Source organism: Mya arenaria, chromosome 9 (genome assembly GCF_026914265.1).
Source record: "Mya arenaria isolate MELC-2E11 chromosome 9, ASM2691426v1".
NCBI lineage: Eukaryota > Metazoa > Mollusca > Bivalvia > Myida > Myidae > Mya > Mya arenaria.
In genome coordinates this window covers 14,037,807-14,055,461 of record NC_069130.1, presented here as the reverse complement: position 1 = coordinate 14,055,461, position 17,655 = coordinate 14,037,807, and the positions used below count along the sequence as shown (strand labels likewise).

At 34.3% G+C, this 17,655-nt stretch overlaps 1 protein-coding gene across 1 annotated transcript; it reads right to left on the bottom strand.

The window, feature by feature from the left end:
* Positions 1-12,475: 12,475 nt before the first annotated feature.
* Positions 12,476-16,485, bottom strand: LOC128203417 (heat shock 70 kDa protein 12A-like). Its single transcript, XM_052904827.1, has 4 exons — positions 16,167-16,485; positions 15,413-15,631; positions 14,641-14,776; positions 12,476-14,449 (listed from the first exon to the last, which is right to left on the bottom strand). The coding sequence occupies exons 1-4, from the start codon at positions 16,185-16,187 to the stop codon at positions 13,395-13,397; spliced, it is 1,431 nt and encodes a 476-aa protein (XP_052760787.1). The 5' UTR covers positions 16,188-16,485; the 3' UTR covers positions 12,476-13,394.
* Between the last annotated feature and the right edge of the window lie 1,170 nt (positions 16,486-17,655).

Genomic DNA, 17,655 nt, shown 5'->3' with positions numbered 1-17,655 from the left:
GCGTTCATATTGAGAAGAATGGATCTTTTATATAAATGCATTATTCTGTAGCTTTTCGCATATATATTCGTCAGAGGAAGGGTATTTATCAAAGAAATTGTAATTAATTTTATAATCTAAACAACAAAGCTATGATTTTCTTCTATCATATATACTATTTCAAACGGAAACTCTTAATAAAGTTCTCATATTATTTTAAGGTAGAACATTAACAAAGCTCAAACCTTAAGTAGTCGGAACGGTTTTCGGGGAGAGGCTCAGAGCAAAAGGACTTAACAGCAGCAAACGATTTTCGGACCGATTGTATCCCTATGCAGGACAAAATGGTACACGTGCACAAATTGGTCGCTGCACGCTGGGTCGGTTATCTATGTGAGAAAGAAGATTTCTTTTTTCTTAGAATTATTATCAACCTTCGCCTTCCCTTCTGCGAAGTTAAGTCTAGCTTAATAATTCAATAATATCATAGTGCACTAGTTGCAAAACTATTTGCATTAATCATGCTACAAGCGGATGTGCCTACTAATGTTCCATCCTAACCTGGCACTCAAGACCTCCACTGTGTGAAAATACTGCGAACAAACTTACTGGGCTTACATTTATCTACCGGGTGTACCTACAGTAATCACTTGTCATTATTTGTTTGATTCTTGGTAATATGTTGGAGATTCGGATTGAGGTTTATGATTGTATAATTATATACATATTTATAAAGTAGTGACATTTTCTGTTCTAGGATTCTTTAAGAAAACTGTCTTGTAACCACAGCAAGACATTTTGGTAAGTGCCTTTAGACTATAACATTGAGATTCTTAATTTTGAAAACAGCTTGGTTGACCAAAGAAGTTAATGGATGACGGTGACCTAATCCTGGCCGTTTTCCTGCATGAAACAAATATGGTAAAAACTAATAACGACTTTGTTCAATAATACAAGTAGTATGTAATAAAAGTACAGGTTTCTACGGTTATAGCACAATTATATTTTCTGCTGACTGTGAATAAACAATTAAATATATTAACACAAATGTTCTTACAGCATTTATCTTTTTTAACGCAATAATGGATTAACGCTTAAAACAGTTCAAACAAAGGTACATAGCGTACCACATCTTAGTACACGCATTTTTACAAGTGAGAAATATTGGTTAATGATAAGCCTTAGTGCAAAAGGAAATATGCTCTTTAACTCTCTATGCAAGTAAACCTGTACGTCATGCTCAGTTTGTCGGCATACTCTCACCGAAAGGTAAAACAGTGTTTATTTGTATCATTTGGTTACCTGATCCTCTGCTAATTTGTTGGTGGTTGTTTGTTATTAAGGGCCTGTGGATATATAGTTTGTATATGAATACAAAAGTTGTGCCCGAATTCTGGGCACGCTGGTAATATTTGTGTTTAGCATATTTTACATCAAAGGCATCGTTAGTGAAAAAATAAGAAATATGTAAAACTAAGAATGTTGTAAAATGCGTTTTTTTATAAATACAATTTTATATTTATTTCCGGACATTTTGTCGATAAACTGCTGCACAATCTGGTAATGTGTCATGGGTGTTGATAAGTAACTTCTTTATGACTGTAAATAACAACCGATCAGTAAATATAAAGGCTATTATGACCGTCATAATTTTTACAGACATATACCCAACGTGTTAAAAATATTCCAAAATACCTTTCAAATGATAAAAAACTATAGTGGATAACCACGTAGCAAAATTTAATATCAATGTTAATGCATTTTAAGAGAACAAGCTAGAATTGTGGGTCAGATTATTTTTTTCGTTGGTAATGGCGGGCGACCATATCATATGAGTCGAAGCCGGTCTGGATGGGCAAGCATTTTTTAACACATTCTATTTCAGGCTTATTCATGCTCGCTATACAGATACAATGGGCGCTCTTTATGGGACTCAAGTCCTTTTTGTCAGGTACAATCATTGATATATAAATAGAAGTTACTCACCATTAATACCATTTCAGAAGCGAGTCTGTCATATTGGTGCTATTAAAATTACATGCTATCTATCTGTCAAAATGGGTCAGATTCCCTTCACGGGGCTCATGTCATGTACCAAGTGTTGGTTCTAAGTCAAGGTCAGAATGTAGTTTGGGATAAAGGTTGGTGATGTGGTGATACAATATAATTTACAGTTTTTCTTTCGCAACGGTTGTGTAACACTTGTCTGAACATTGTACCACGCAAGGTCGTTGATGTTGCATAACGGTGTGGTGTTGTAGAGTGGATCAATTCACGTGTTATCAAACCAAATTACGTTCTCCCAGACTGGAAATCGATAGAGGGCGATTTGGTAAAAAACAAACAAAAACCTAACTGCTTAAGTATTGGTGCTCCAAAATAGTGTAAATATGGTTTTAAACGCCATTTGTGATCATTTTAAAGTATTTACAAATACATGAGAAAACAGCGTACATCTATTTTTCAAGTATCTTGATGTGGTATAATTTTTTGATTTCAACATAGTTTGTTCTATTTTTGGAGGGATCAGTCGTTGGAATAAACTGTCTTGTCAGCCTTGCGTTGTGTGCAAAATATACAAACAATATACATATAATTTGGTACCTTGCTGTCACACCAGGGCAATAAACAGGAATTGCATAGTTTGGGATTAACACGACAACTATTAAGCATGTAACTTGACATTGAACATATATACAAAACAAAGAATTGAAGAGAAGTTCCCCAAAGCTGAATGCCTTTACATTCATATTCGCACGAATTCCTCGTGCTTATCAATCGCCACCTGGCGGTTATTTCATTATAAACAAGGGAAATGATTTTCCTTCTAATTCGTTTTACTTAAACGTAGGAAATTATATTTCCCTGAATACCATTCTATAACCTCCTATAGAAAACAACAAAATCAATACTTTTTCAATGGTATTATTTTGGAAGTCACAGTGAGTGAAGCACTTGCGAAACCGATCAAAGAACGGGTAAGAGGATATTAATAACCAAATATTCTTAATATGATGATCTTTTTCAAATATACTCATAATTGACATGGAATTTTAATCTTCCGTTTACAGACTAAATGCCGATTTCAAACAATAAAGAAACCTTTACACGTATCTTTGTTTAATAGATTCACTTAATTAACACCATTTTTTTTTACATTCTGTCTTTAACTCCCTTGTTGAACACACTTGTTTCTCCAGCAGATCTTAATCAATGTTCACTGCTTTTAATATCATCATTATCAGGTGCAAGTGTCCGAATAACTTCATCTCATATATCCGTACAAGATGTCAATAAACAGCATATCATGTATAGTCAGTACACATTTCGGATAAAATCATCCTTCATTTCATATCAATGAATCCTTTTTCAACAGTTGAAATTGACACAAGCTGGAATGAGTTCTAGCTATGATAATCAACGAACTGTCTCTTATGGGTTTACTATATAGATTTATACCAAATACATATCATTCATGAATACTGTACTTAAACCAGAACAGTTGCAAGAGCGAAAATCACAATACACTTTAGGCACTTCAACCTTTTGAAAATGAATATATTGCAATAGTAAAAACTTAAGCAGGCAAAATATCCCTTCTCCTTAAACCGTAAATTGATTACTACTTTTCCAACTGAATGAATAACTTTCGTTCGAGAATAATACTTTTGGCCATCCACTTCTTTAGCAGTTCCGGGAGAATATCCATCTTGCCCGCCAAGCCTTCCGGTAAAGCATCTGATAAAATGCCATCCTTATGCATCTGCAAAAATAGACGTATACACAAAAAATGTTTCTGCAAAACCATTATTTATAACTTAATCACATAAATCAATTCAGTTAACAAACATGGCTTATGACTGAGCATTATTACATTCATATTAATCAACAAAACATCAATATTTCCATATAAACTAGTACTGGTGATACCACCGTGTACTATAATCATTCATTTCTGACGATCCCGCCATGAATCAGAGTTGCCATTTAAAATAACTTCATAACAGTATCTATAAATTAACTAGTATTGGTGATTCCACCGTGTACTAAAATGATTCATATCTGGCGATTCCGCCATGAATTAGCGATGCCGCTTATTATAACTTCATATGTTTTACATCCAGCCATTCTGCCATAAATCATCAATGTTGTTTTTATAACTTTATAACAATATTTACATAAAAACTATTACTGGTAAAACCACCGTGCACTTCAACGAATCATCTCTGTCGAGTCCACCATGAATCATAAATGTTGATTTTATACACTTAAAATAATATTTACATTTATATACTATTACTGGTATTACCACCGTGTACTAAATCATCTTTTTGACGATTCCGTAATGACTCTACATTATCGTTTGTTAAAAACTTTATAACAATAATAACATATAAACTATTACTGGTGATGCCACCGTGTACTATAACGAAACATCTCTGACGATGCTTCCATGAATCAGAAATGGTGGTTTTTATAAGTTAATAACAATATTTGCATATTTACTAGAACCGTAACTGGTGATGCAGCCGTAAATTATTATTAGAATACAGCCTTTATTTTCACTAAACGAACCTGCAGATAAGCAATCATTAAGTGCTAAACTTAATCATTAAGAATTTCAACTTTCGCGCTTGACATATATTCCGCCTTTTTTCACTCGTTCTGTACACAATCTCTGGGTCATTGACAATGCGTCAACCAATGAGGAATACATTCACCCCGCCTCCCCTTAATCATCAAGAATGTACTTCATGTCATCTAAATTGTATGTATTCATCTCTGCCGTTTCGCCGTGAATCAGCGATGTCGCCTTTTATTACAACTTAATAACAATTGTATAGTCTTGGTGATGCTGCCATTGAATCTACGATGCTATTAAACTTTAATCTTAGGTAAAGAGAAGCAACAACAGACAAACTCATATGATCTTCATATTATCGTCCTTTATTATTATTATTATTATTATTATTATTATTATTATTATTATTATTATTATTATTATTATTATTATTATTATTCTTATTGTTATTAAAGTTCCAAAGACATTGAGTAAATAGCAGTTTGACACTATACACCCAGGTACAAATTCTACTTGCAAAAACTGAAAAACTGATGTGTAAAATGCCATATCATCACAATCAACCACTCCAGACAAAGTACCCCATTCATCATACATGTGTTCTCCATACTATTAAATATAACACTATCTTTCAGATCCAAAAACTATTTTTGTAAGCAATATAATTGTTTTACGAAAATATATGAAATCTGAACATACCAAATTTGCCCATGCAATCTTTCATGAATTTTGCGAGCAGTTTTATTTAAAAACTTACTACTTTTGATAATTTCTTATCAATTTCAATTCTTTGAATTTAATTGAAGACTTTCTCTTTCAATTCAGAGATGATTGAATTTCATTTATAATACTTATCTTTTTATGTTGCCTGTATGGCCACAACTATGGCTGACGCTTAATGGTGATATTATAACAGAAAACCCCAACAGTCGAGGGAAATCCACCGGAAGCGTGGCACGTGAACAGGCGATGACATCAACCCATAACAGTTGTCACGAGATGACAAGCTTGACCAGCTCATGCGTTCACAACCACGTGGTTGAACCGCGGAATCCTGTAGCCCCGACTTCATTGTTTTGCATCTTTCTCCAACGTGTAGCTCGCAAAACATATATAAAAATGTCAGCTAAATATTCGTTGATAATATGTCAACGAAAAACACTCTTTAAGTAAAACTCGAAGCACTAAATATGAAAATAGTGGAAATATTTTCTCTAGCACAAATTTAAAGATGCCTTAAAAAACCAAAAGAACATGTTCTCACTAGTATATATGAACTGAATAAACACATCATTTCTTAATTTTTCACTTTTCCACTACATATATTGAATAATTATTATCATACATGAAATTCGTTATGTCATATAAATCCAACAAACATATTTTCAATACGTCTTACCCCCTGCACGAGGATTTAAACCATGCTTCATACGGCCTATTTAGTAAACACGGACTTCTGCATACTGCCCGGTACGACCTCAAATTTAGCAATCAATTGAATCGATGTGAACGGATCGGTTCCCCAAAGCTGAATGCCTTTACATTCATATTCGCACGAATTCCTCGTGCTTATCAATCGCCACCTGGCGGTTATTTCATTATAAACAATGGAAATTAATTTCCTTCTAATTCGTTTTACTCAAACGTAGGAAATTATATTTTTCGACATGTAAATTATTGAACAAAAAACAAATTGCTAACACATACTTTAAATTGTACAAACCACTTTTGCTTAATATCATAAATAAACTTTTAGTGATTCTCTATTTACATGAAAAATAGAATGTTAGGATATGTAATTATATTGAAATGACTTTTATATTGACAATCACGTGTTTATCAATTTGAGGTTCATATAATTCAATTTTATTTATTTAAATACAGCATATTTACTTAAATTACAATTTATGACGCTATTTTGAACGCCATCTTGGATTTCTCAGCTCATACCACACGTTTGCGATTGCAGCCGAAAGTTTTAGATCATACATTTAGGGTTTAGAAGAACTGATGTGGGCGTCATTAAAGACGCCAGCTTGTAAGACCCACCGCTTGCATACCAAACCTGATTTGTCTGAATCTTGTTTGGTTCGCTTTGTAAGGAGAAAGCATAACCGCTGTATGTGGTTCCAAAGTCGAAAGCGGCAACAAGCATGTTTTTAGCAGTTTTAAAGTTGCAGAAATCGATTGAACTTCTGTAATATGCTGCCTGTATGGAAAGAAAAAAATATAAAGACGTTGAAACAATGAATTTTGTATTTTTTTAATTAATTTTCTTTCATAATTTAATAAACAGTATCCGTTTATTTTTTTCACGGTTGAAAAGTTTGAATCATTCAAATATAAAACTTATAGATAATGTTCCGGTAAGAACTCAAAATTTACCATAAAAACGGAAGTATTCAATTATTGCTTTTCTCATTTAAAGAAAACAACAACAAAAACAATATGTGATATAGTCCTTCATTATCTAATGCCTAAAAGAATGTATGAGCATTCTTTTGTCCATGGCGTTTCTTAGTTTAAACATATTTTATTCATCAGCGTATAAACACATACTTGTTGGAGAGCAGTAGCAGGCAGTTTTTGCATGTTTTTAAAGATTTTCTAGGTAGATTGAAATGTAACGGAAATAATATTTACATTTTATTAAACTAGGGGTCAAGGTCTACTAACGTACAATATTAAAAATTGTGTCGTCACGAAGCGCGTGCCTAATTGGGACCACAAAGGGGGTAATCAATTAGTGCCAATTTACGGATTATGAGAAGCAGTACCCGACAGTTAATTTCAGTAACGCTCCTTGACTATAAAACCGATATTTATCGGTTTATTAAGTATAATTTCCCCATGGGGCGCTTCTATTGAACAGGGAAGTAATACTGGTAACCAAGCGCTGGAGTAGTCTCGGTTTAACAACGCGTCTAAAACCACACCATGGATACATAAAATTTTGAATACGTCTCAATATCGTTTCAAAGCGATTGACGGGCAATATGAAAATATCATTTCAACAGGCTTTTATAAAATACATTTTGTTCTGATTCATCGACGAATAATCGTTCATAACCAACACTTGATTGTCGGTAAATGCTAGTGCTATAATTAGATATGTAAATTTATTCAATTGCGCATGCGCAGTAACATTCACGTGAGCATCCCCCACGAGAAAGTTGGCGAACTTTTTGACATTTCCAATACTTTTTGTAAATAAAATGTTTAAACGTATGCTTTGTGTTGGATTCGATGCAAATGGTGTTGCTTGAATACGGTTCTTTTTTACCATTCTCACCTTTTTTAAGAAGATTTAAAAAAAAAAACACGAATAAAAAGCGATTGCCGGCTACTGCTTTCCGCCGGCTACTGCTCTCCAACCAGTAATTATAAAGACAAACAGAAAACACATGTACAATCTAGAAAAGGATTAGAACGAACGATAAATATATCTTAAAAAGTTATTCTCCAAACTTTAGCAGAAGTACATATCTAATGACGGACATTTGTACAGCTTACAATGTAGATGACACAATGATATTGATTTTGTTGGATTAGATCAGATGGTAGTGTTTAATGTGATTTGGCTTCATTTACTTTTATTAAATATTTAAAGATTTTTTACAAACGATGTACTCAATGACAAGAAATTAGTTAAAAGTTAAACATTGTGTGTGGCGTTTCTTGGAACACTTGTGTACGGACATGTCTGAAGTTTATTTTTATTGTGGTTAGACAGCTGGCATCGTGCAGGTTACCATGGTTACCAAGACAACAGCCAAGATGGCCGCCGTTTTATGGGCCTATGGCTAGTCTTACTATATGTATTCCAACTATTTAACACACACACATGTTTTAATTTTAATGTTCGTACACTTTAAAACAAACTGCCCATTTAGGTCATTAAATTGTATTATTTCAAGGACACTTCAAGATCGCATTATGAAAATCCGTTAATTACTTAAGCCAATTACGTACCACCATCTTATTCTATTTTGAAAATATTTTATTGTATTATAGTGAATAAACAACAGTCTTTAACGTACTATCAGTGTTATTATATTTCAATGTGTTGATCAATTTACATAAAGGCTTCAAATCATAACTTATAAATGATCATTGCCATGTATGAATCATTTACATGTTAATTGTACACATGTATAATACAACTCATATTTATAGTGGAGTGACATTCAGCGGATTATGTGGGAAAATTGGCAACACAAGTAGAAAAAGAAATGTTATATACCAAATTGAACGGAATGTAATATATGGAACATGCGGCATAGATTGCCAACACGTGGCGCGGACCAAACAATCAAATATGGTGCCTAAGATGGCCACTATATATTGCAAATCCGAACAAACCATGAATAAATTCTATATTTGATTTGATTTGTACTTATTTATAAAGTGGAAATGCTGTTTACAGTCACGAAAAGCGGCCTTTTTCTTGTGAAACTAAAAAAGTGAAAATGGGTGGGGGGATGGGGGGTATTTACATTCTATACAAATACTCACAGTACCACTTGGACAACAAGCCGATGTATTATGTATATGTAGTATTGGATACAGCATAACGCTTATCATAATGTCAGATTGTGGATTATCTGGCACGGAGTAGGCTCAATTAAAGCTGCACATTGGTTTGTTTGGCTCTTTATTGGCTTTATATTTTGCAGCATTAAGTCTGTTTGGCTGTAAGTTATTTCAATATTAATGACACATGTGTTTGCCTTGCTTTTAATAGCCTTTGTGGTTGCAAACATGCGGTCCGTTTGGCACTAAATACTCTCACATAGAGAGGCGCATGGGTTCGTTCGGCTCTTAAAGGGAATTTTGGTCGCCAACACGTAGTTTATTTGACACTGAGTAGTGAGTAATTAGAGTTGCACATGTGTGTGTATGGCTCTTTGAGGATTTTGTCACTGCCAATATATGGAACTTTTTGCACTGGGCAGTCTAATAATAATGATAATTGAACATGTGTTAGCAACATTTGGCATTTTAAAACTTATAAAACGTCTAAACTTAAGTTGCACATACGTTTGTGTGGCTCTAAATGGGCTTAATGCTGCAAATTTATGGTCATTTTTGGAATAGAGTAGTATAACTGAAAGTTAAATACGAGCTTTTTTGGCTGTAAATGAGCATAATGGTTTCCAACATATGGTCTATTTGGCACCGATTGATCGAAATAAGAGTGGCACATATGTTTGGTTGGCTCGAAAGATGTGGTCTGTTTGACTCTGAGAAGGCTAAATTAGGGTTACAAATAGGTTTTTTTTTGCTCTTAAAAAGCTTATTGTTTGCCAACATATGATATGTTTGGCACTAAGCAATCAATATAATAATTTCACATAGGTTTGTTTGGCTTTAAATGGGCTTAATTGTTGTAAAATGAAAAGTCTAAATTAAAGCTTATATGCTATTCCGCTAAACAATTGACTTTGTGGTGGCTAAAATGTGGAAAATTTTGGTTTGGCTCTTAATGGGCTAAATGGTTTCCAACATGTGATCTGACACATACATGTCTAAATTAGAGTGCCGCCTGTATTTGGTTGACAATTAAACGGCCTTAGGTTGCCACAATGTGGTCTGTTTGGCACTGAGTTGTCAGGATTAGTGTTACACATTTTTGTCTCTGAATGGGCTTTATAGCTGGCAGCATGTCGTCTGCTTAGCACTTAGTCGCCAACATAATTATGATGAATTAGGCACTTATTAGTTTAGTTTAGACATGGTTTGTCATGTTGCAAGCATGAGGTCGTTAAGGCAATGATAAGTTTTAAATTACATTGCACATGCGTTTGTTTGGATCTAAGTGGGCTTTAGGGCCAAATATGGTCTATGTTGCAATGAGTGGTCTAAATTGGAGTTGAATATTTTAATTTGGCACTGAATGGTCTTTATGATACCAAAAATGCGGTGTTCTTGGCATTTACTAGGCTAATTGGCTTTGTTTAGCCCTGAATAGGCTTTATGATCGCCAATTTGTTTTGAACATTGTTGAATGTTGAAGAGCCTTTCGTAGGTACGTTTGACACTCGATGAGTTTTATGAGAGCTAGAATGTGGTCGACTAGACACTCAATTGAATTTGGAAAATTTATTTGTGATTTGTTTGCAACCAGATAGTCTCCAATATAACCGGAATGTTTTTTCAACACTGTATTAACTTCATAGGCCCCTATCTCAGTGTGTGTATACCACGTGATAAATAACGTCATAAATGCTACGATGGAAGGCAAAATTTTGCTTAATTCGAAGACTTAAATCAAAGATAACTTTTCGTTTAAACACTATTTTAAATAAAACAAATGCCACTCTATACCGCTTAAAGAGACCTGCATTTGTTTTATTACCGAAATTTGCGGTTACTAGTTTCATTAAACACTTCGACAAACCTGTTTTTAAAATAATGTTTTGACAGTGCTCCGTCAGACGGCCGTATTGTGAAATGGTTTTTCGAAGTATTTTAATAAACTAAACTCTCAATCAAACTCTGGTAAAAGACCGAACGCAGGGTTCCTTAAGCGACGTAGACTGCGCTATGTTGCATTTAAAATGGTAAAAAATAGTGAAAAAATCTTTTTTTAAAGTTTTTATTCAAATCAAACCATTGCCTTCCGACGTAGCATTTATGGCGCAATTTATCACGTGGTATACCCACACTCTATCTGGTATGTTTGACACCAAACGCAGTAACATAATTCTAACTGAATACAAGCTAGACTTGAACAAAGCCAGTATTTATTGGCTGCCTTGCAGATTATGGATGATTTTTAACAAAATGTGGTTAAAGAGCTCTCGGTTGACCTGGGTAGAACATGTCTATGTTTTTTAATGAACATGCTTGCCCGGAACCACATCATGGAGTATAAAGCTCTTGAACACCAATCTTTAATGAGAATGGTATGAAATGTGCTTCATTACAATCATATAGAGGGCTGTTGGGTCTAAAAGAGACAATATAGAATTGGTTGTGCACTTAGAAGACACTCGGTAGGCTTAGGTAAAACACTTTATGGCATGTTTGTACTTAAACATTAAACCAAAGCCAAAATGCTATGGACAGTTTATTAGGTAAAGACAAAAGTATGTCTTGTTTGTGTAATGTTTGGAAACGAGAATATATATGTTGGAAACTGTATTGTTAGTTTTAATATTGTTATGAGTTTTTAAATGAAATTTAGTCAAACAAAATGAAGTTTAAAATAATACATTCGAAATTGTTATATTTGCAATTTTGAAATTCAAATGATCCTTTTTGACCTGGATTTTAACTGCTTAGTTGTAAATGTATACATTTTAAAATATTTACACTGCGATATGATAGCCTTTTGGCAACAGAATTAATTCTGAGTGCGCTTTTGGTGACATGTATTTGGATCACACATTTTATAAAAGTTTTCACTGAAAAGTAACTTAAAAGATAGAAATATAAGACAAAGAAGCACAATAAGAAATCGATAAATCATACGTTTTTGTACTTTTGAGTGTTAAACTTAGTCTATCACAGTTTGCATTGTGACTGTTAAAGCAGGCTTTTAACGACGTTTGACACAATGTTATGTTATGAAACCTTCGCAATTTAAAAATAAAATATGAAAGTTTTACAATAAAGTTATTGTTTTCTTATATGGAGAACCATACAATTTTGCTATAAACGTATGCATTTATATAAAACTATAAACATTAAAACATTAAAACGCTAAATAACCTTAAAGAATGTTGCGTGTTTAAAAATATTTACACAATTACACAATTTTCAGCAAAAATCAGAATAAGATGTTGGTACGGTATTGACTGGTGTATTTTACCAGTACCTCTTATGCGTTCCTCTGTTGTATTTAAATGATGAGAAATGATAGAAAGCATGATATGTGTACATAATTTACCAGAAAAGTTAGAGTCAAAACATGTTTTTATTAAAATTTAATAGTTATCATACAAATTGTAAAACTAGTCATGGCCTGGGTTAGGAAAAAAGCGGCCACCTTGGCTGTTGTCTATGTTACTGTAGTAGCTTGCATAACACAAGCTGCCCGTCCTCACTAAAATGAACTTCACACGTTCCCCAACACAAATACACAGAGAAATTATTTATCGTAGAGTATGTTTTCGTTCTTCATATATCAAATAAGTTTTTTTCATTGTATTCTTGGGTGGTGGAGGCAAATAATATATTTGAAATATGAAAACCAGTGACAAGATTGAAGTAGACAGAAAAAAAGAATTCTAAATTTGCGTTGTGTAAAAATTTTACACTGATTGATGGTAAATACCATGATTTTGGTTCCGAAAAGGATTAAATTTACTGTAACTGATGAATGTATTAAAACTAGTTTAGTAAACCTAATTTTTCGCTGACCATTCCATGACATAGACCAAAACATATGATATATTCAGGGCACATGCGTTCTGTTGAAATGTGACGTTGTGTGTTAAGAATTGAATATTATTTTATGGGTTCATTGATGTATGAACTGGCGGGAAAAAGGCGCATAATTTGTACAAATACAGAGTGTTAATATTACTGGTATTGTTGTTATCTCTGATATAAAACATTTATCTGTTCAAACACTTCAACTGTCACTTTTAAAATTAAAGTATATTTAAAGTCATTCAAGTTTCCTTCATATTAACTTTCAGTTTAAAATTTATGATTACTAGCAAAATATTTCTTTTCATTTCTGATCCTGCATAGAAAGGCATTTTGGTATGGAAATAGAAACAAAAAAATATATGTGCACACACAGACTTAAAGATATTCATATAGTTTGCAAAACATACGAAATCACTATTTGCGAGAAGGTTTTACAAGTCACCAAAACGTTTCACTTAAAGCACTCAAAGGTCATGTATGTTTCTTTTCCAGTGGTCGTGTTCTTCATTTTGACGAGAAGTTCTGTATCGCCGAACATAAACGTAGTCTCTATATCCTGCTGCTCAAATGGAATATCGGTGCTGTTTTCAAGCTCAATAGTCATTAATAGTTCACATCCGGGGTCTGTTGTGTACTCGGGGTTCTCCTGTGTTGTTCTGTACACGGGTGTGACGGATATTTCACTAGTAGGATTACTCACCCCGGTCAACTGTTCATTCATGCCCACCTCCTCGTTCACCCGCACGTACACATTGAAACATTTAGGCACCAACCACACTCCACTCAGCCGAACCTTCTTATCATCTGGGTGCTTCTTTTCGTCAAACGGTTCGTGGCATTCTGTCCCATACGTGTATTTCATGATCCTGGAGGAGACAATGGCGGAGTTATGTCCAAACCTCACGGCGCCTTTCAACACGACGAGGCCCGCGTCTGCAGGAACGATCAGTCTCACGCCGGCTAATTCATTCCTGATTCTCTCCTGAACATACGCACTTTCGCCGAAACCGCCCACAAGAATAACGGTTCGCACGCTTTTCATCTTTGGTTCAGCTAAAAGGGACTTTACATGCTGAATCAGCAGGTCGATTGGTCTTTTAAACCATGATTGGACAACTGTTGTATCAATCTTCAGTTTGTCTTTGCCTCTGGTGGTGATGGCATTTTCTCGCACTTTTAATGACGCAATTCGTTCCTCTAAAGATTTGGATGAATACTTTTCCGCAAGATCTCTCAGCGAGGCGGAAATACGAACAATTATCTGCTCTGTTTTGTCAGTGTCAAATGACCGTTTCTTATATTCAAATTCCCGAGTGACGTCGAAATAATCATTCATTTCAGTCTTTCGGAGGTCAGTGAAAGCTTTTTCCCCAAACAGTTCATTCAACATTTTTATGTAATTTTCATCCACATACATGCCTCCCCACGGGCCTCCACTGGCTTTGTGGATTTCCTTCAGGGTTCTATCTAGTTTTCTTTCATGGACAGATATATCTGCGGTGCCTCCTGCATTTTTTTCAATGATAAATTGTTTTGTTTCATGTATTTAAGGTATACGAAACTAAATAAAAAGCAATCATGACGCAATTGTAATTGAACAAATAAGTAAATTGTAACAATACTCCAGAAAAAGTGACAGATAGAAAACTAATTGTAATAACTTGTTTTTTTCAGCAAAATACTTTATGATCCCAAACCTACAAGATCGACTACCATGTACTGTGATCCTTGAATCGCTACAGCGCCTTTGACGTCCATACCCAACGTCTCACACCAGATCGAGGCACACTCCGGCTCCAAGGCCAGCTTAAGGCGGTTTGGGTCTACTCCAGCCTTCACAACAAAGTATCACATCAGCATATGTAAATACAATTATACTTTTTTTACGAATTCAATAGTATGTGACAATCCCCTTTAAAACAGATGAATTCAAATTAAATGTAAGTACTTCGATACACAAACAATTCACAGATACTTGTCCATGTTATCAGTTTTAAATAATGAACGTTTATACATAAAGAGCTTATAAACTTGTCCAGGTTTAATCTAAGGAATACATAAAGAATATAATTATATTATAAAACACTACGTTCTATATTTAGAAAATGACTTTATATTAATATTACCTGGATGGAAGCCCTCCCCATGAACATATTTTTTCCTAGTGACATGAAAATTTTAAATTAAATACTATCAAAAAGACCTGTACTAATATAGCCTATATGAAAAATGGTATTTTAAGAATGCAATGCGTTCGGTAATCAGAGATATCAATTATTACATCGGGGTACATTCAGTTTAATATGAAAAATATTTTATTTACTATACCGGGCCATATGTAACTATAACGACAGTCCAGTGAGCTCACGGAAGTGAATGTACCTCAGTCAATGATATACATCGTCGGAAAGATCATTCGTTTGCCAATTTACTCTCAATGCTGTAAACAATGCAACAAAAACGTCTTACTTCTATAGCCGCTTCCCTCATAAATATCTTGGCATTGTCATCCCAGATAGCCGGAACGGTCAACACGTACAATATGTCAGTCTCCTCGACTCCTATATTTTGCGTAGTAACCGCCTTTAGCAGGTGTTCTCTCAGGTACTTGATCGACACGACAAACAGCGGGAAACCCGTCATCTGTTTTCCACTGAAGTCCTCTACCGTAACGTCTTTCGTCAAGTGCTGAAGTTAAATTTAATATTTAAAACACAACAACACATTATTACTTTCAAGTTGGTGATGGTTCTATGTACGATCCCGTGTTTAATTTGCTTTTATTGATATATGCGACGTTGAGTACTCATAAACATGTTTTTAAACCATCATCTATTCACAAGGATATTTTTAAATCAATATAATCTGTGTTTGCTGCTGCTAGACCTTTAGAGTGTATTTCTCGATTATTGTATGTAAAACTTTGAACCTTGTTCCTCTAAACAAAAGCATCATTTTATTTTAGTTTGGTTGCTTGTCTAATTTGGCTAATTTGTGTTTGGCGACTTGGCTAATTTGTGTTTGGCGACTTGGCTAATTTATGTTTGGCGACTTGGCTTATTTGTGTTTGGCTACTTGGCTATCCGGCTAATTTATGTTTGCCTACTTTGCTACTCAGCTAATTTTATTTGGCTACATGGCTTCTTGTTTTCTTTGCTGATTTATGTTTGGCTACTTCTCTAAATACGTTCATCAGGTTGAATATATTTTATTAATGACTTACCTTATTACTATGCAGAACCATCTTAAACCTCCGGAAAAGCCTCCAGCCGTGGTGCTCATCATCTTCAGCTAGGATTGCGTACTTGTCTTCAGCCTCGAAACCAAACTTGTCAAACTCTCCCTTAGGGTTCAGAAGGACAGATGTAGGTGTTTTCAGTGACACCAATCTTGAGGCCCCACCCCCTGCGTACCAGTTCTAATATGTATGAATCTTGTGAGGGTCGTCTCGGAAGGAGAAAGCATAACCGCTGTATGTGGTTCCGAAGTCGAAAGCCGCAACCAACAGTGCCTGGCTTTGATCATTGCTTGCCATGGTTGGTAAAAACAACACGCTACTCGAAAATAAGACAGACATGTAAGGTTGAGAGTGATTTTGTAGTTTCAGCCTTCCAACCATGGGTTTGTTGATTTGAGTTACACTAGTGGCACGTTCTCAAGGCTTCTTAAAATTGTATATTTACCCGGAAGTGGACCCTGATTAATATCAGCATAATGCTTTTTAATGATAAGACTTGAATACTCTTGTACTTTAGACACTATAACTCTTTGCGCTTGAAAACAGAATCTGAAAACGATCATCATTTCAAATTAATTGTTTTTACTTCTAATGAATTTTATTGAATTATGGTTTGATTTACTTGTAACCATGCTTTCCAATAGACTGAGGAATAGCTTGGTTTCGATAAGAAAAGAAGTAAATTAATTTTGAAGCCAAAATCCCCTTGACGGTTATGATTAATTATTTAATTGGCGTTCATTTCATGTAGCGGTTATTTCTACTAAACGTTCAATGCAAGAATTTTACGAAGATATTCCACTTATTGATGATTTAGTTATTTACAATTGGAGCGGTCAGTCGGTTCGTATACGCGACGTACAGTTCTGACTTATCAGAAATTGATTCATTGCCTGTTTATGTGTATGCCTGCGAAGAAATATTTGAAAGAGTGAATAAATGCGATAAAAATGTTTTACCGAATATTTGTTTTAGATATAGGCGCATAATTTAAACAAGGGCTGTCACAGAGACAGCGCGCTCGACTATTTGTATTATATGCAAGATAGAGTTATCATACTTGATTGTTTAAAGTTTCAATGCAATTCATCAAGTAGTTGCTGAGTTATTGACTTACATGTGCTAACATGCAAAACCTTAACCATAATTGTTAAGTTGAATAATAAAAGGGCAAAAATTATATCATATGCAAGATTGAGTTTTCTTACTTGATTAATTAAGAAGGTGGAATGGTTAGGAGCACATGTATAAATTTGTATACCTGCAAAACCTTTACCAGAATTTCTAAGTCGAATAATTAAGGGCAAGTTTTTGCTTTGTATTCACGATAGAGTTATATAACTTAATTGATTAAATATTTTTGATAGTTGGGAACACATGTCTTATGTTTCAATGCAATACATGTTGTATTTGCTGAGATATTGACCTTAATTTGGTTACATGCAAAATCTTAACCAGAATTTCGAAAAATAAA